The sequence below is a fragment of the Hevea brasiliensis genome, chromosome 7 (assembly GCF_030052815.1).
Source record: "Hevea brasiliensis isolate MT/VB/25A 57/8 chromosome 7, ASM3005281v1, whole genome shotgun sequence".
Classification (NCBI taxonomy): domain Eukaryota; kingdom Viridiplantae; phylum Streptophyta; class Magnoliopsida; order Malpighiales; family Euphorbiaceae; genus Hevea; species Hevea brasiliensis.
This window is the reverse complement of record NC_079499.1, coordinates 11989622-12009303: the sequence shown is the minus strand read 5'-3', so window position 1 is coordinate 12009303 and position 19682 is coordinate 11989622. Positions and strand designations below refer to the sequence as shown.

At 28.9% G+C, this 19682-nt stretch overlaps 2 protein-coding genes across 3 annotated transcripts; one reads left to right on the top strand and one right to left on the bottom strand.

The window, feature by feature from the left end:
- Positions 1-444: 444 nt before the first annotated feature.
- Positions 445-1594, top strand: LOC110660664 (major latex allergen Hev b 5-like). The gene is made up of 2 exons (XM_021819036.2): positions 445-609; positions 743-1594. The coding sequence occupies exons 1-2, from the start codon at positions 595-597 to the stop codon at positions 1229-1231; spliced, it is 504 nt and encodes a 167-aa protein (XP_021674728.2). The 5' UTR covers positions 445-594; the 3' UTR covers positions 1232-1594.
- Positions 1595-14771: 13177 nt separating this feature from the next.
- On the bottom strand, positions 14772-16624 carry LOC110638808 (F-box protein At3g07870). 2 transcript variants are annotated; one of them, XM_021789494.2, is made up of 2 exons: positions 16049-16624; positions 14772-15931 (listed from the first exon to the last, which is right to left on the bottom strand). In XM_021789494.2, exons 1-2 carry the CDS (start codon positions 16207-16209, stop codon positions 14965-14967), a joined length of 1128 nt encoding a protein of 375 aa, XP_021645186.2. In that variant the 5' UTR covers positions 16210-16624; the 3' UTR covers positions 14772-14964. The 2 variants fall into 2 exon arrangements, with proteins under 2 accessions (XP_021645186.2, XP_021645185.2); XM_021789493.2 differs by having other exon boundaries at positions 14772-16615.
- Between the last annotated feature and the right edge of the window lie 3058 nt (positions 16625-19682).

The window sequence follows — 19682 nt, the reverse complement described above, 5'->3', positions numbered from 1 at the left end:
TAAAAAAGATTGAAAATTTTACTTTCACCTTATTTTTAGAATATAAATTTTAAAATAATAATAACATAGAAGAAGTATGTTTATTTTATTTTAAAATTTTAATAAACAAATAAAATTAATTTAATTTTTAAAAAATAAAAACTGATATGTCTAACCCTGTTTTACCATAATTTTTAAAGAAAATTATAAAATATTTTCATCAATATTTAATTATTTTATAAATTATAAAATATAAGTCTTATTTCTTTATGAGAGAAGAAGGAAATGCATAGAAGCAACCTATAAAACCTAAATTATTTTTAAAAAAATTCTCATGGATCTACAAGAACTTGGTTAACATTATTACCATCCATTTGCCATTTGATTTTGATTTCAGTGAGATGAGGGGTCAAATCCCATGATTCCTTTTCCTTAAGTGATCCCACTACTCTCTCTCATTAAAAGTCTGGCCCCTGCAACTCTCTATAAAAGCCACTCTCACTCTCTGCACCAAATACACTCAAAGCTATATATCTCTATCTCTACTCTCTACTTCCTGTTTGCTTCTCAGCATTTACTTTTAGTTTCTATTACATTTTCTTTTGCTTAATTACTATGGCTACTGTTGAGGTAACCCATCATTCATTCTTTTCTTGTTAAGTTTTCATTAGATTCTTGATTTTCAGTATTAATCTAATTACTGGTCAGGTTTTTTGTTATAAAAGAGAATTTGATATTAAAGATCATTTAACGTAATTTTTAGGTAGTATCAGCACAGACTGCACTTGCAGAGGAAAAAGCAGAAGAAGTCAAGGTTCCAGAGGCAGCACCAGCAGCAGAGCAGCAAGTTGCTGATGAAAAACCAAAAGAAGAGCCAAAGGAAGCAGAGAAAGTTGAGGTATCTGAAGAACCTGTAGCACCACAGGCTGAAGCTCCTGCGGAAGCAGTGGTTGAAACTAAAGAGGTTTTAGAAGTTGAAGAGGCCAAGGATGTGAAAGAAGAGCCAGCAGTAGAGAAAACAGCAGAAGAGGAGAGTCCCAAGGAAGAGGCACCTAAAGAGGAACCAGCACCAGAGACCGTTGTTGAGGAGGCTCCCAAGGAAGAGACTCCCAAAGAGGAACCCGCACCCGAGCCTGCAACTAAGGGAGAAGCACCGGCACCAGAAATTCCAGCTGAAGCTCCAAAGGAGGAAGAAGGTGGTGATGAAAAGAAGTCGGAAGCAGCAGAAGTTGCAGTTGAGAAGACTGAGTAAAGAGTCCAAGGGTGTGGTTTTCTTGAAAGTTTGTGTATTGGGTAAGCTAGGGGTTTGGTTCTTGCATGCCATTCTGTAATGTTCCTATCATAGCTAGCTTGTGGTTGAATAAGAGTATAATTACTTGTTAGGGTAATGGGTCTGGGTATGGGAATGTCCCACTTGGGTTGAACCCAATGAGAAGTCACCACATGGCAGACATGCATTTGCTACAGCGGGAAATGTTTTGGATACTCGATTGTAACATGTGGCAGCTAGCATGTGTGCCTGTTTGGTTCCCGGCAGTATGAGTTTTAGATATACTATGGTCGTTGATGCTTGTAATAAAAAAATTGTAATGTATGATGCTACTTTGTTTAATAATTTGCAGTACTTTGGATTAAAACTTGTTAATAATTATATAAAATCCCTTTTGTAATGGAAATTTCCCATATACACAGAGCTAGCCCTGAAAGATATGAATCAATTAATTCAAGTGTTGTAAAGTTTCCTGGAAAATTGCTTGACCTATAAATAGAAAAGAGGTATTGATGTTCATGTGGGTTGCACATGGCTTTACACTGTGATCTGACAGAGTGTGAGTTGGTGAATTATAGTTTTCCATTTATATGGTCCATATCAATAATCATAAAGATGATGCCTAAATGAGGAACTACTGCAAACTAAAGCAAAGTATTCACTTTTTTATACTTTCTTTTTCTGGGAAATAATTCTTATTTATATTTGTATCCAAAGCCAAAGGCTGCACATTTTTTAATGGAAAATATTAATTGTGAAAGTAAATAAATTAATACAATAGTTAATGAGCAGCTTAATTGCAGAGTAAGACATGCAATGGATGGCAGTGAATGGTTGCCTTTTTTGGTTTAATCTTTAATTAAGCAATTTTAGGATGGATAATCATGTCAGTCCATTAGTTAATGGGAAAATTAGATCCATCACACAAAATCGAATTATTTTCTAGATCAAATGACAAGCAACCGTATAAAACATATTGAATATCATTGAATCAGTAATTCATTAGTTGAGTGACTGTCTGGTAATATAAGAAATCAAGAATTCGAACTCTAGTGATGTTATGGTGAATCTATGAGTCATCTGGTTACTAATGGAGTTTACTGAATGCCTGAAAAAAAAAAAAAAAGGAATAAAGTGAGGTTGGTGACTATCTCGTGGCCATTTCGATGCTGAAGTCGATTGAATTTTTGAGATAGTGATCAAATAGTAATAATATGAGAATATGAGAAAAACATATTTTAGTAGATGCTGACCACCTATTTATATGGTTTTAAGAGACAACTTAGTATGATTCTCAGAATCTTTTGATCAATTTGAGTTAAGTGTATGGTATATGTACCAAGATTTATACCATATCAGTGTGATTCTCACAGAATCACGCTAAATGTACTTAATGGCATTTGTCCAATAGCCACGTCACTCCAAACTTATATCTATAGCGCCAAATTCTCAAATAGTTTCTTAGTTGTTGATGTTGAGGACAAGCTTTCTTTGTGGATTCAACTTGAGTTGATCTCCTCATGTGATCTGATGACTAGATCCATATTGTTCGGATCCAAATCCAATAGCTCCGACCCATCGAGTTCGGATTTTGAGTTGAACTATATTATCTAGTAACTCAATATTCTTTAAAAATTTTTAAAATATAAAAAAACAACATATTAAATATTTTATTTCAGAGTAATTAAATAGAAAGAAAAAAAAATCTTCAAGATTAAAAGATGTTAGGCCATGTTTGGTACGGTGTAATCAAAATTGTAACATAATCGCAATTACATTGTATATTTGATTATGTTATTTGATAATACAAAAAAATTTAATGTAATAGAATGAAAATTACGTAACGTAATCAATTATATTTAAAGAAACGTAATGATCATCACATACAAAAATGAATGTAATTATAATTACTTATTTTTTTTTTAATTTATTGTCAATACTATTACCACCACCACCACTTGGCCATTATTACTAATCGGCTACCACTACTACTCAGCCGCCACTACCACCATCACTACTACTTAGCTATTGTCATCTCTAACACCATCTGGCCACTGCCACCACTTAGCTATTGTTGCCTCTATCGTTATCTGGCTATTACCATCACTATTAATTTACCTTGTCACTACCACCACCATTTAATTATTGTTATCGCCGCCACTGCCGTAGCCATCACCACTACCAAAATCACCACTTAGTTACCACTGCCACTTGATTGTAAAATCATTATAACTATTATCACTGATTATTAACATTATAAATAAATTAAATATTAAAATAAAAATTATCATTATACCCGATCACTTTTATTTTTATTTCGCAATCAAACAGAGGAATTTAATTATAATTACATTATATTACATTATAATTTTGATTGCATTATATAATTAATTACATTGTATTATATTATGCTCCATCAAATATAACTTTAGAGTATAAAAAGAGAAGAAATTAAATTTATATTGAGTTTTAGGTTAAAAAAGAAAAATGAAAGAGTGAATTGGACTAGAAAAAATAATATTTTTTTCTTTCTATCCGGCTCTACATACAGTCAGCATAGAAAGCTCCGCTGGGTCTCTACTAATAAAGCAAAAGAGAGTTTTTTTTTTTTTTTAATAAATAATAATAATATTATTATTATTAAACAGGGACACTTTTGCACATAGCACGACACAAATGACTACAACGTTCATCCTAACTCTTATTCTATCAAAAAAGCAAGAGAAAATGGCAGGCCAACAATAAGTAATGCCGGTGGAGCTAATAAAAAAAAACTAAAAAAATTATGATATTTGTGAGAAAGTATAGGAAGAGATGTATAAATTTTTGGTCGTATATATTTAATCATTCTTAATAAATAAAATAAATTTCACTCAATTAAGAGTTTATAAATAAGTGACAATCTAAAAGGAGAAAAAAATTATATTTTTATTATTATAAAAAAATAGTCAATAAACTTATAATAAGAAAAAAAAAACTAATGATATGCTTTTAATTTTAATTTAATTAAAATTTTAGATTATTAGAATCTTATATCAAAAAGGCTTGTTCACTTTTTATTTATTTATCTCTTAAGTTTTAACTTAATTAAATAGTTAGATTTTGATGTCGTTAGAATTTTATGTTGAGATAAACTTGTAGTAGAAAAATTAGGATACTTTTATTTTTTAATATTTGAAATAAATTGATTTTCAATAGTCAATTAAAATAGCATAAATTAATTTTTTATTGTTATAATACTAATTTATGGTAAAAAAGTTCAGCTCTTGATGCAGTCATCTCAAATTTAGGTTTCATTTGCTACTTTTAAAGTTCCTTATTGGTAGGCGAATACTTAAGTTTCATTGTAAATCCCAATGGTTTGTAGGCTTTTCTTAACCCCAGAATAGATTTTCTATCACAAAATAAAGGAATTAAAAAAAAAATTCTTAACCAAACGAATTGACCACAAAATTATTACTTCATAATTTTCACAAGTCTAAGCCTTTATAACGTTGGATTTGAATCGCAATTAGATATTCATATTTAAAAAAAAAACTTATTAATTTGTTTTAGTTAACTAATTTTCATAAATAATGATCAATTTTTTAAAAAAAAAGAAACTTCCATATGAACTTTCTTTTAGAAAGTGTGAATTTTTAATTTTAATTAACTCTTCTTATAAAATTTTATTTTCAATTAAGTTGAAGTAAAATATAAGTAGGTTAAAAATTTTAAATTTATATAAAATTTTAAAATTAATTTAAATAATGAAAAGTATATAATTGTAAATAATATAAAAACTTAAGACTATTTTTGGCAATCTAATATATATATATATATATATATATATTTGTAGTTATTGTAAATACTCATTATTTAATTTTTTTTATATGTAGTTTTTTTTATTAATTTTCATATATAATATAATATAATATTACAAATTATTTGCATTATTAAAATTTTGAGAAGGCAATTGATATAGCATAAAAAATATATATAAAATAATATGATGACCCATTAAACTTTCTATATATATATATGATTTTTCGGTTTCTTGGACGACATTAATTATTGCAATGGGTTAGTTGATTTCAAATTACAGGTTCAATGTAGTGTTTAAATCATTAATTTCATTTATATACATAGTTTAATATAACTATTTTTAAATATAATTATTTTTTTACATAATATTTATAATTTAACTATTTGAATTATGAATTTATAAAAATTTTTAAATTATAATGGACTTTTGTTTGCCACTGCTTTGAAGTTCAACAATTTTAAGTTATAATGGAATAGAGAGCAATTAACTCGATTTTATGTCCTCGCACTTCCTTGTTACTAAAATTTGACATTTTAGAAATTTTCTCCCTCATTAATTTAGAAAACTAAAAATGCTTTAAGCATTTGAAAGTTTGTAACTCTTATGTTCAGGCTACAATACCCCGAATTATCAATTCAGAAAGACTTATTGAGCAATACACCAAGCATTCACAGGAATTGAAAGTCAAAATCCTTAATTCATACGTAGGAAAGAAACATTGCAGAACAAATTAGAGAGAAAGTGTATTACATCATCATCACCATAAGATAATAGATTATTAAAGAAAGTAAGAAATAATCACCCTATTTACTGGTGCAGATTTCTTTTAACTTAATTTCTCAGTAACCCTAGTAGCTATCCTCTTCAAATCCACATCCACAAACGACAAGACCTCAGTAGCCCCTAAAACATATCACAGGACATTAGTGTTTTAAAGATTAAATGCAGCCCAAACATTTCAAAATTTCGAAACTAAATCTTCAATCTGTACTTAATGGTTTATGAGTCATCTTGCATGTCTTATGCACCATACATGCTATAATGTGAATGAATATATATATATATATATATATATATATATATATATATATATATATATATAGTATTACAATTAGAATAGGTCTAATATTATTATAATGAATAGTTAGTGTTATAATAGAATTGATTTAGGGTTTTTTTTTTAGTTTAAGATAATTCTATTTTATTCAAAATAATTGTAATAAAAAATTTAATTAAATAGAAGTTAAATAAAAAAGGATTAAGCATTTCAAATTTACATAAATTCTATAATTAATTTAAATAATAAAATATAAATAATAATTAATTATATTTACCTATATTAGTGGATTACTCACTAAATGTAGCAGGCTAGTCATTAATTATAGAAAGTGCTAAAATAACTAAAATAGCAATAATATTTTAAATTTTTCTATAAAGTTTTATATTTTTAATTAATGTGATATGTTATATCTTATTTGATTATTATCATTAATTAATATTTTATTTTATAGTATTACTCACAAATATTACATGTGTTTCTTTTCTTTGTGAAGTAATTTTTTTGGTTAAGTTAGTAAATTATTCATAATTAATTACTTCACAAAAAATAATATCATTTTATAAAATATTACAATGAGAGTTGTCCGTAAAATTATGTTAAAACATCGTATTTTTTGAAACATTTTAATTTTTTTGTAAAATTTTATAATTTTAATTAAATCATAAATTTTAAATATGAAATGTTAGATGGCTATATATTATTTGGTGTTATTTAGTAATTTTTTTTTCTTAAGTTTGTAAATTTTTTATAATTAATTACTTCACAGAAAATAATACCATTTTATTAAAATATTATAATGAGAGTTGTAAAATTACGTTAAATCATCATTTTTTTAACATTTTAATTTTTTTGTAAAATTTTATAATTTTAATTAGATCATAAATTTTAAATATGAAATATTAGATGAATATACATTATTTGGTGTTATTTATAATTAATATTTTTCTAGTATTACTAAAAAATATTATATGTGATTTTTTAAAGGACTTTATTTTTTACTAATTTAATAATTTTTTTATAATTAATTATTTTTATGAAAAAAATCATTTTATAAAAAATCTCAGATGAATTATAATATTAATTAAAATTAAGTAATGATAAAAGACATCTAAAAATAAATAAAAATCCTTGTTACCAATTCTCTTGATTTCTTATTTTGAGTAAATACACTGATTATGGATTTTTTTTATTATCTAGACATGATTTACTATTAACTCAAGGCATAAAATATGCTGTGGGATTCATATATTAAATATATGGGTCCGACATACCAAATGTTTGTCAAGAGGTGGACTTGGCATCCATCCATGAACTAGAGGTAATGGTCTACCACCACCACCACTTAACCGTAACCTAAAATTATAAATTATTGAACACTTGATGAATTTATCGTGTCATTGATGACTTAAAAAAAAAGGTTAAAAATGATCTAACTAATTGCTAATTGCACTCTAAATTTTGTTGATTATGTTTTAAGTATTCATAAAATGACAAAGTTACCCTTGTTAAAATGATGGTCATCAATGAAAATTTTGAATATGGTCAACAGTAAAAATGAGACCATTTTTTACTTTTTTTTTTTCACAAAATCATTAATGACATGACTAATTCATTCTTCATTATAATTTTTATCAGTTTAATTTAGTTGTTAAATAGTTAATTCAAGACTAAGTTCTATGTATTTGGTATCTTGTGACTACTATATATACCCCTATGGTACATGCGTTTATGTAGGGAGAGAGAGATTGAGAAAAAGAAAGATGTAGAGTGAAAGTGGAGCAATGAAATATAATAATATACTGTGTGTTTAAGTATTCTTTCTCTTTGTAACTTCTTGTTTATGTGTTAATCCTCTCTCAATAAAGTAGTATTGATCTAAGGAAAATGCTTGGTGTACAAAAAAAAATGCTTACAAAAGTTGTATAAATAAAATGAAAAGTTTACTCTATCCTTAAGTCATTTAGACTTTAAATTAATTTAATTCCTATCAAAATCATTTCCCTCCAAAATTCAACCAATCATAATTCTTATTTTTTTTTTATCAATTAGCTCTTATCAATCTTTTAGCCAATCATATCCCATCAATTTTTTAATTAATCAATAGCTTCTATTAATCTCTCAACCAATTATAGCCTACCAAAAATTCAATAATTTATGTCTAACTACACTAAAAATTCAACCAATCACAATTAATTTATATAGTATGCTAGAATTGAACCGAATCGGACCAGTTAAATCGATTTAAATGAGAATTGGGCCAATGACTGATTCGGTTCAAGCTTTAATTCATTTATTTAATAAACTAGAGTTGACCCATCCGGGCGAGTAACCGTTGAACCAATTAGGTCATAAATCAAGTAGCTATGATCAATTATATTAATTATTAACTATTAACAATTAGATCATAAATCAAGTATCTATACTTAATTATAACATAATAAATTGAATAAATAAATCAAGTAACTATTAACAATTAGATCAATTAATCAATTAGATGTTAAACAAGTAACTACGATCAATTGATCATAATCAAGTATTATTGAGTATTTTATTAATTAATCAAGTATATAATAAATTAAGTACTATAATCAATTAGATCATAAATCAAATACAATTGGATATTTTATCAATTAATCAAGTAGATTATAAATCAAGCAATTATAACCAATTACATCATAATCAAGTATTGTCAGTTATTTTATCAATTAATTAAGTATATCATAATCAATTACATCATAAATTAAGTAACCATGATTAATTACATCATAATCAAGTACTATTAAGTATTTATTAATTAATAAAGTATATCATATTCAATTACCTTATAAATCAATTTAATCAATTACATTATCATCATGTACTATAGTATATTTTATCAATTAATCAAGTAAATCATAATCAATTAGATTACAAATCAAGTAGTTATGATTAATTAGATTATAAATCAAGTAATTATGATTAATTATGTCATAATTAATTAATCAATTAGATAAGGGTGAGCATTATTCGGTTCAAATCAAAATAACCAACTGAACCAAATGAATTCAGAAATTCGATTAGTTTTTTTTATAGAAATTCAGGTTCGGTTTAATTTTTATTTATGAATTTTTCGATATATTTAGTTCGGTTTTGAAAACAACATAATATTTTTTTTTCCTCTTGTGAAAATTAAATCGCTTAATTAATTAGATTATAAATTAAGTAACTATGATCAATCAGATCATAATCGAGTACTGTCAATATTTTATCAATTAATTAATTAGATCATAATCAATTTATTATGATCAATTACATTATAATTAAATACTATAGGGTATTTTATTAAGTAATCAAGTATATTATAAATTAAGTAACTCTAATCAATTATATCATAATCAATTAGGTCGATTAATCAAATAACTATTAACAATTCGATCATAATAAGCATTAATGAATATTTTATCAATTAATTAAATAGATAATAAATTTAGTAACTATGATCAATTGCATTATAAACAATTAATACGGATGAGCATTATTTGGTTTAGATTGAAATAACTGACTGATCGAACCGAATTAATTTGAAAATTCGATTCTTTTTTTGTTGAAATTTTGTTCGGTTCAATTTTTAGTTTTGAATTTTTTGTTTTATTCAGTTTGATTTTGAAGATGTCATAATATTTTTTTCTTTTTTCCTCCCTCTTGTGAAAATCGGACCGCCTAATCAATTAGATCATAAATCAAGTAACTATGCTAAATTAGATCATAATCACCTAGATCAATTAACCAAGTAACTATTAATAATTAGATCAATTAATCAAGTAACTATTAATCTATTAGTTCATAAATTAAGTTATTATGATTAATTACACCACAATCAATTAGATCAATTAATCAAGTAATGATTAATCAATTAAATTTTAAATCGATTAATTATAATCAATTAGATTATAATAAAGTACTATCAGGTGTTTTTATTAATTAATCAAGTAGCTCGTAATCAATTAGATCTAAATCAATTAATTATAATCAATTACATTATAATTAAGTATTATCGGATATTTTATCAATTAATCAAGTATATCATAATCAATTAAATCATAAATCAAGTAAATATGATCAACTACATTATAATCAACTAAATTAATTAATCAAATAACTATTAACAATTAGATCAAGTACTAATAAGTATTTTATAAATTAATCAAATAGATCATATCCAATTAGTGCATATATCAGCCATGATCAATTACAACATGATCAACTAGATAGCGGTGAGCATTATTTGGTTCAGACTGAAATAATTGATTGATCAGACATAATTAATTTGAAAATTCGATTTGGTTTTTGTAGAAATTTAGTTCAATTTAGTTTTTATTTTTGAATTTTTTGGTTTATACAATTCAGTTTTAGAGATAACATAATATTTTTATTTTTTTCTTTCCTCTCGTGAAAATCAAACACCTAATTAATTAGATCATAAATCAAGTAACTATAATAAAATAAATCATAAATCATAATTAATTAGATCAATTAATCAAGTAACTACCAGTGAAATAAATCATAAATCAAGTAATTATGATTAAGTACATTATAATTAATTAATTAGATAAAAGTGAGTATTATTCAATTTAGATTGAAATAATACCGATTTAATTAAAAAATTTAGTTTAATTTTTATAGAAATTTGATTCGATTCAATTTTTATTTTGAATTTTTCAGATAATTCTGTTTGATTTTAGAGATAACATAATATTTTCCTTTTTTCTTTCCTCTTCTGAAAATCAGATCATTTCCCATTGTTATAGAACTTAAAAGATGTTTGAGATAGAAAATATAAATTTAGTTCGGGAAAAAATCGAAAATGAATATATGAAGAAAATGCTTTAGATGGATATGGATTCTTTTACTTAAGAATAAGTTATGAAATTAGAGGTTAAGATGTGCCATTATTAGTTAGAGTAATAGTGAACTCTGATAGATTAAAAGAATGATGGATTCTGATATGTTAAAAGAATGATGAATTCTAATAGGTTAAATAAATCGCGGGATAGTCTTTTATTGGTTAAATAATTGGTGAAACATAATTGGTTAGAGAGTTGGTGGTATTTGATTGGATAACCAATAATAGAAGAGAGAAAAATTATAAATTTTGAAATTCAAATTATAAAGGGCTAAATAGACATTGCACATAAAAAAGTGCTATAAATTTACTGAATTACCCCATTTGTACATTTTTGTATACAAATTTTTGTACATCTAGTCAAGTCCTTGATCTAATATGCTTCCAATAATGTTCAACAAAGTGGTATGAGAGTAAGGTACACATAAGGCTTTAAATGTTGGATCCCCTTAGATGGATGCTTTAAATGTTGCTACAGAATTCAATAACAGCTGGGAAACGAATTTAAGTGTAGGTCACCATGATTGTTGTGATTATACAAATGGTAATATAATAGACCCCTTCTTTCATTACCAGTCTATGCTATGCATCTTTTTTTATTCTTTCGTAAAATTATACCATCTGGATATCTTATTTAGGCTATTGAATTAAAATACACCTTTAATTTGTTTTTCCAGCCTCTTAATTTATTCTTTGCCACCTGATGAATCGTTAGAGCTTCTTACTGGTGAAAAATATGTGTTAAAGCGACTGAGAAGCACCAATAATCAGGGTTAGAGCATCAACCGAAGGCTGCATGAACATAGAGATTGCTCTCATTTCCCAAAGCTTCTGTGCATGAAAAATATTTTTGGTCCTGGAGAGACCACGTAAAATTGTGCTGGTGTTTATTTAATTCCGTGTTGGTTGACCAAGGTACACAAACTTGCCAATATTAAACTCTACTTTCTTTAAGATTAATACAAGGTCTACACATGTTTAGCTTCTGTGTATGAAAGTTCTATGTTCTTTTATTCTCTGATGTCTACTCGAGTTGGAAGTCATCAACTTATTCATAATGCCTAATGATGTGGTAGAGCAGGAAGTAGATGCTAACCAGAAGAAACAAAGTTTAAGCTATCAAATCCCGAAAGGAAAATTCCAGGAAGAAGCCTCAAACAAAGTTCAGGCTCTTATTGTCTCACCTATAACTACAAGACTATTGATGTTGGTGGAAACTCTTCGAAATCTCAATCCTCGGTTCCTAGTAGCTAGGCTGCAGCTTTTAATTCTTTCTCTCTTTCTTTCTTTTCCTTGCTTCCTTTACTTTGTAACATCAAATCCATTGACAGCCATCCTTGACACCAGACTCAATTTTCTTTTATGATAAGCAATCCAAGGAAGACTGCTCTGTCCACCAAATTCAAGAAGCTAAGTTCTTAATTTTGATTTAACAGTTAAATCATAACTCAGTTTCGATCTTTTCTTAATTTAAAGATATCAAAAACTGCAGTGTCTAATTTGATGATCAAGTATGCAATTTACCCTCAATTCTATACTACGATTTATTTATTTTGGGATGCGAATATACACATTTTTTTAAAGATCAAATATAAAAGTCAGTATCATTTTTTTTTTTACAACATAGGGATTTGAAACTTGAACTCTTAGGCTCCAACTATGGCTGGTTGCTTTTCGAATTTGGAATTGATCGAATTCTGCCGCTGCATTGTTCCCATTTGACTGGTTCATTGGATGGGTTCTCTATGTTTCTTTGGAATTGATAAATTTCAGTAGCTGCCTTTCCTTTCCGATCTGCTGAATTTAGAAATAATTGCAATACTGCCTGCTGGTGCATCTGTTTTTTTAGGCTGTTGTTCTTTAGAATTTTCCTTGCTTTATTGGGTTTTCTTTTGTGTGGTTTTAATCGGTTTCCTTTTGGAACCTTTTCCGTAATCTTGTCATTTTTTTTACTTAGTATAAATTACTATAAGTTGGTTCTCTAAAAGAGGCCTACTAACCGGGATTTAGTAGTTTTATTTATGTTAAGTTTTTTTTCTAACTTTTATCCATAAAATATCGTGCTTATATATATATAAAAAAATCTTACATTGTTACAAGGGTGCCATGGCAACTGGGCTACGCGCATGTCAGCAAAGTCATCATCATTAAGGATATATTTTCATTTGGTAGCCCATTTAGTTTCTTTCTACTACAAACAAATATAGAAGGTAATGAGAAGTAGGAATGGCAATGATATGCAGTGGATGAATGAGCAAGTAAACCATAGAAAATAAAATTTTGTAATTCCATGATTTAATAATACCTTAGTAATGGATTCTTTGTTTGGTTACGTCTAGGCATCCTTAAATCTATCTTGGAACCAAACATGCTAAAAATAACGCAAATATTAGGAGAAAAAGGAAGGAGAATTGGGTATGTTTGATTGAAAGCAAAGTGCAAGCAAAGGAGATGTGAGTGTTGACCCAAACTCCTCCAAGCTTTTGGATATGAGAGGGGACCGATTATCAACAAAGGATGTCAATTGTTAACGTGCAGTGGGGGATTTTCTATTATCACGGCAAAGCTTAATTGCTAGTTGCTTAAGTTTCATTTATTTTTTAAAGAAAAATAATAATTATGTCCACATAGCTCAAAATGTGAAAGGTTGAAAGAGGAAAAGGAAAAAGGTTTATGCTTCTTGAATGAATGGTGAAAGAAAAGGAAAATAAAGGTGCAAACAACACTAAAGGCATAGGGAGTGTGTAGGAAAATTATTAAATATAGTATGGTGTATAATTATTTGATACACTCAATTAATAAAAAATAAAAAAAATTATGTTTTGCAATGAGACCATCATATTTTATTGTACAACTCACAATTATTTTAGTGATATGTCAATTTTTAATTAAATAGATAATCACTTTTTAATAATATGTCAATTATTAATTGGTTGAGTGTATAGGCCTAGCATAAACAAAAGCACTCAATAGTGTATTATTGATTAGTGAAAATAGGGAAAGAGGAAAGAAAAATTAAAGAGTTTGTCGAAGTTACATAATTTTCAAAGGAAAAGAATTCCATTCAAAGGGAATCTTTCTAGCTATATGCAAGCTTTCTTTTGTATTGGAGCTTTCTTTCTTTCTTTTTTTATTTTTTTCAGTGACTTTGAGGAAAATTTTCTTGAGCAAATTAATGTTATTTGCTAAGTAAAAGAGGCATAAAAAAGGGGTATTTTTAGAGGTATTTCTTAATGTAGTTTCGTTTGTTGTTATTATTAATATAAAAATGTTATATTCTGCTGGTGGGTTGGTGTCTTCTGTAGAAAAAAATTTTAGCTAAGTGCTGGTAGGCCTTTTTTTAGGTGGCTGATGTGAGGTTGATCTTTATCTAATGGTCCATGAATCAAATACCACATTCACTTGCCTAACCCATAATTATTTTCTTTCTAATGATTTGAACCGACAAAAAGATGAACACAAATGGGTACTAGGCTAAGATCCAACTTTGATAAAACAACATTATTTGGTTCATCAAGTTTGAAAATTAATTGGGTTTTCACTTTCAATCTCATGTGATGTGGTCTATATTTTTGAAAAACAGGGCAATTTACTTGGAGACTTTTGACTTTTTTGCTCTTTCCAATCTCAACTCTATTATTTGTACACAGATCAACCATTTTTCTTCTCTTGAATGAGGACAATCTAATTATTACAAGTTCTGAGATTTCCATAGAATCATATGAAACATTTCACAAAATAATCCTGAGGATTTCAATCTAAGCAATGAGATTGGTTAAGACTGAAGAAAGATCTTGCTGATTCAATAGAGAATGAGTGTATTTCTGGTAATGGATTGAATTTCATCTATACAAACAAGGAATTAATTGATTAAGCATGGATGTGATTAACTTGATATGATAATACGACACTAATGAACACGAGCAGAAGATTTTTAAACTCACAGGAGAAGAAATCATCATCAACTTCTATGTATCAATGGGAGTATTAATCCAATTGAGGCTGCCTGCGTGAACCACTGTTTGAAACCATTTAGGTATCCCTTGTAATGTGAGGTCCTTAAACTTTCCTTGATTTGGATCGTAAGTAACAAGAACTCTGCTTTTGTACTCCAACAAAACCTCACCATTCTGCAAAAGGCCTAAAACTCTAACAACTATTCCATTCAAAGCATTCTTCCAAATCTTGGAAGGCCTGTCAAGATTTTGCTTCAATCCCTTTGGCATATAAGCTCCAATACTGTATTCTTTTACCCAAGATTCCTTCACATTATACTCCTTCATCACCCAAATCTCCAATCTTCCGTAGCTGCAATACACAGCAGCAGAAAGGCACCCTTTCAGCACAACAAGATGATAGTTGCATTTACTCAGGCCACCGCAGTCTGGCTTCGGGACTTCCCTGAATTGCTCATCAGCCAAGTCAAGTGAAACTAGCCGCCGAGCAGGGTTATATCTCCGGGGTCGACTAACCCAATGAAGTCTTCCATTAACCAAGGCCTCCGACGGGCGGCGAACAAGCTGGTATGATATCTTGCCTAGACTCCGCCAACTGGGGCCGCCTAGAGTTAGAATTTGGACTTCAGATTGTGAATAGACGAGCCTACGGGCTCGAGGGTAACTACTATGACCATTCCTATAGTATACAATCTTTACTACCTTGTATTCCTGAGTTTTGGGATGGAATCCGAACCCAAAAACCACTTCTTGGTCAGGATATTTCAGCGATTTTGGGAGCTCTACATGGTTCCTAGTGAAAGGGTTGTAAACATAAACAGCATCATTGTATAGCGAGTCAGCTAAACAAAGTAAACCATTACAGGAGCCTACCACATCGAATTCAGGCATCATAGGCCAAAAGGGTGCATTGATTCTTTTTACCTTGTCTTTTCCTTGGTGGGGAGCAGCAGCCAAATCCACGAAGTAAAGCTGGTTCCTGATGGGAAAATCGCAGTGAAGGATTAGGCAAGGATCGTTGGTTGTTGAAGTTGAGAGATAGAATTTTACAAGGTGAGGATCTTGTGCTAAGGCTCTCCAAGCTTTACAAACACACCTGAATTGCACCAAAGAAGAGATGGGTAATCTTGAAAGTATATCATGGACGATCTCAAGGGGTAGATGTTCCATTCCAGTTGATGGTGGATCATCCTGATCGAGGTTGCTCCTCATCTTCCTCCTCCTCTTGGCATGGTTCTCAACATACAACAAGTCCATGACTAGGAGGAGAGAGAGAGAGAGAGAGAGAGAGGGAGGGAGGAAAATTCTGCAGAAGAACAGAAAAATAAGGATCAACCGATCATGAAAAGAAGGGTAGGCTAGGAGATGGAGATAAACATGGTGGACTTTGATAAGATCAAATAAATGTTAAAAAAGAGGACGAGAAATACAAGGAAAATTGGTAGTGATTATGGGATCCACCATTTGAAAAATCCTTCGAGAAAAAAAGAGAGAAAAAAAAAATTAAAAAAATAAAAGAGAAGATGGTTTTCTCTTTCAGACTGGGGAAAGTAAATTGATGGACCTAACAATCACCACCGTTCAAATCTAGCATAAAAGGTACATATGATAAGCAGAAAATGCAAAATTTATGAATCCTATTCTTTGTCAATGGATACATGTCCCCACTGATAAGGACCCTGCAACATGTAGCCTTCAATAACAAGAAGAAATATGACAAAAGATAATCTAATATTATATATTACACTATGTATTTCTTTTTTTTCTTGCTACAGGTGGCAGCTGGGCCTGTATGTGATCATACATGGAGTTTTGCATAAGCAGATGCCAGGAATCATCCTTGTGAAAAGAAAAGATTATACAAAGGGGACCCACAAAATTAAATATGCCTGAAGTTCAGAATAAAAAATTATGGAGAGCATAGTTGATGTGCAAAGTACGAGCGCATCAAAGGAACTAGCCAAACCAAACCCTACAAATATTTAGCCCAGGAAGATGCATACACATGACATTTCACTATCATCAGTCTGTACATGTAGCTAATCTTTAGCATAAAGGTCCAAAAGCATAACATTAGAGTATTAATAATAGTAATAATAATGAGAGTTATTTATCAAGGCCATGTGATTTTTTTTATAAGAAATTTCTAGGAAAAGTGGGATTCCAGAACTGGCTAGAAACATATTTTTGTGATTTCTTTCACCTATTTTATCCATGAGAATTTCATAAAAATTTGGGGAATGATGGCAATTAATTAATTTCAACAACACAACTTTTCTTCTTTTAAAGCATGCAGTGGAAGTTAATTAACAAGAACAAGGGAAAATTTTATAGTGTAGTAGAAGTTTCAGCCTCTGTTTTAAGAAGTTTTATGAAGAGATTTTCTCAAGGTTTTAACATTTTAAATATGTATTTAGAAGAATATATTTAATCCTTAAAGTAAAATTTTTAAAAATTTTAATTTTTCAACTCATTAAATAGAGGAATTGAGATTTAAAAAATAAAATAAAATTAAATACATTAAAAAATTAAAATGCTTTCAAATAATAAAAATTTATAAGGCTCAAAAATTATATATATTATGAATTTGACATTCCATGAAACTCTCTCATCAATTGAGATTGCTGGAAATTTCCCATAGTACTTCCAAGCGAAAGTGACTTTGAAAAAGGATACAAAACTGTCCTTGCACATTCTCACAGTACTGCTACATATATTGTTGTATATGCTGTGAATGAAATATTATATACCATGCATAAGAAGAGGACAAAAGTGAAGGTTTCTGATGTTGTTGCATAGGGCTTTCTCTGTTTCACCACTTACCCAAAAAAACAATCTATACTTTCTTTCTGTTTCATTATCCCTTATCCTTTCGCCATTCTGTGAAACTTTTCTACACCTCAAACCCATCTCCGTCTTTGCTTGAGAATTCAAGGCCAAGTGTTAGAGAAACTATAGCATATCTCCAACTGTTTAGTTCTTGCCAGAAATTATGGTTAGAAACCAACTCCATGCTAGTTCACAACTAACAAAAAGCAATATTACCCTGAAAATATTTTCCATTTTGCCAATAAATTTTTTTACATAATGAGATTGATTTCTTTAAAATAGAGATGTAAATGAGTCAAGTCAGATGGGTATAAACATTTGGAGTAGGCTTTTATATATCTGAACTTCATTATTTGAAAATAATAAAAATTGTTTTTTTTTTTAACAGAAAATATATTTCATTAGATGAAATGGTTACAAGGCTCAAACTTACATAAAAGAACTGTTACATTAAACCCAAGGCTAGAAACAAAAAGATCCAATTTCTAAAAATCCTGGGCTGGATGGGTCAGACCTGGTTGCCCAACCTTCATCAGCTGCCAATCTCAACATCATTTTCTCTAGCAGATTCTTTATCAGCTTTCATAGAGATCGGCAAGGCAACTGTAGTTTCAACCATACAAGGGAGCAAAATCACCCTACTCAACACATGCAAGCCCAAGGGAAATCAGGAAAAAGTAGCAAACCAGAGAGGAAACGGGACTAGGGCCATGTCGAACGAATTCAGAAAGAGCTTGGCAAAGGTGCCTAGGAATGGTACCAACATCTAACTGCCAGCCAATACTTGCTTCGAAGAGCTACATAACAACCTATAAGGGGACTAGTTTCAACATGCAGAGCCTCCTTTTATACCCAACAAAAGCCCCATTCTAAAGAGAGGCACTAGAAACTCCATAATGGAGACTAAGAAAAGACTAGAAGAAAACAAACAAAAAGCTACACTACTGAAGGAAAATGAGGAAGGGGGAAGGTTGACAGCCATAGATGGTCAGACCTCCATCTGGAAAAAAAACTTGCCGAAGACTATGGAGAGAAGGAGAACTGTTTTTTGTTTTGAGAGAGAGGTGGAGAGAGAGAGGAGCCTAATGTTATTTTTAAAAAAATTATTTCTATTGAGAGAAAAATTTTATATATATATATATATATATATATTATATTTTATATGAGTTGCTTATATTGATATAGTAATGTAAGATTATTATAATAATTAGGGTGATGTAGTTGATATATGTAGTTTTAAATAGGAGAAATTGCCCAAAAAAGGACAAACTTTGTATTTTTAATTTTTTAATTATATTTTATACTAATTAAATTATCTAGTAAATCATATGTTTTTTAATTTTTTCTAATTATACCCTACGTATCATTGGCTTGACGTGTAGAAGTTTAGTGAATTAACAGCGCTAGTAGGATATAATTAATAAAAGTTGAAAAGTTTAGAATTTAATTAATATAGGGTATAATTATAAAAAAATTGAAAATATAGGTTTTTTTTTTGGTAATTTCTGTTTTTAAATATTATTTAATATTTTTCTAATTACCTATTTTTCCTCTCTTCAAAATAATAAAAGAATCCATACAAAATCATTGTTATATTTCCCAACTTTATTAAGTTAATGTGAAATAAATCTTTAAACATTAGGATCATAATCAAATTTGTGAAAAGCTAGAAAATGGTAATTTTGTACTATTTTAGATTTTTAATTTAGTTGTTTTGAAGTTTCGTTTAGAAAGCTCTTAAAAAAATTGGTTATAGATTTAAATTTATTGGACATTGTTGGTGGGCTGAATTCAATTTCAAAGTGTTAACCCATCTCTGGACTCAATTCCAATCAATTGGGCCTGCTTGTCTTTTGTAGATAAGAGACTCACTAACACTTTTTTTTCTTTTGTATCTATTG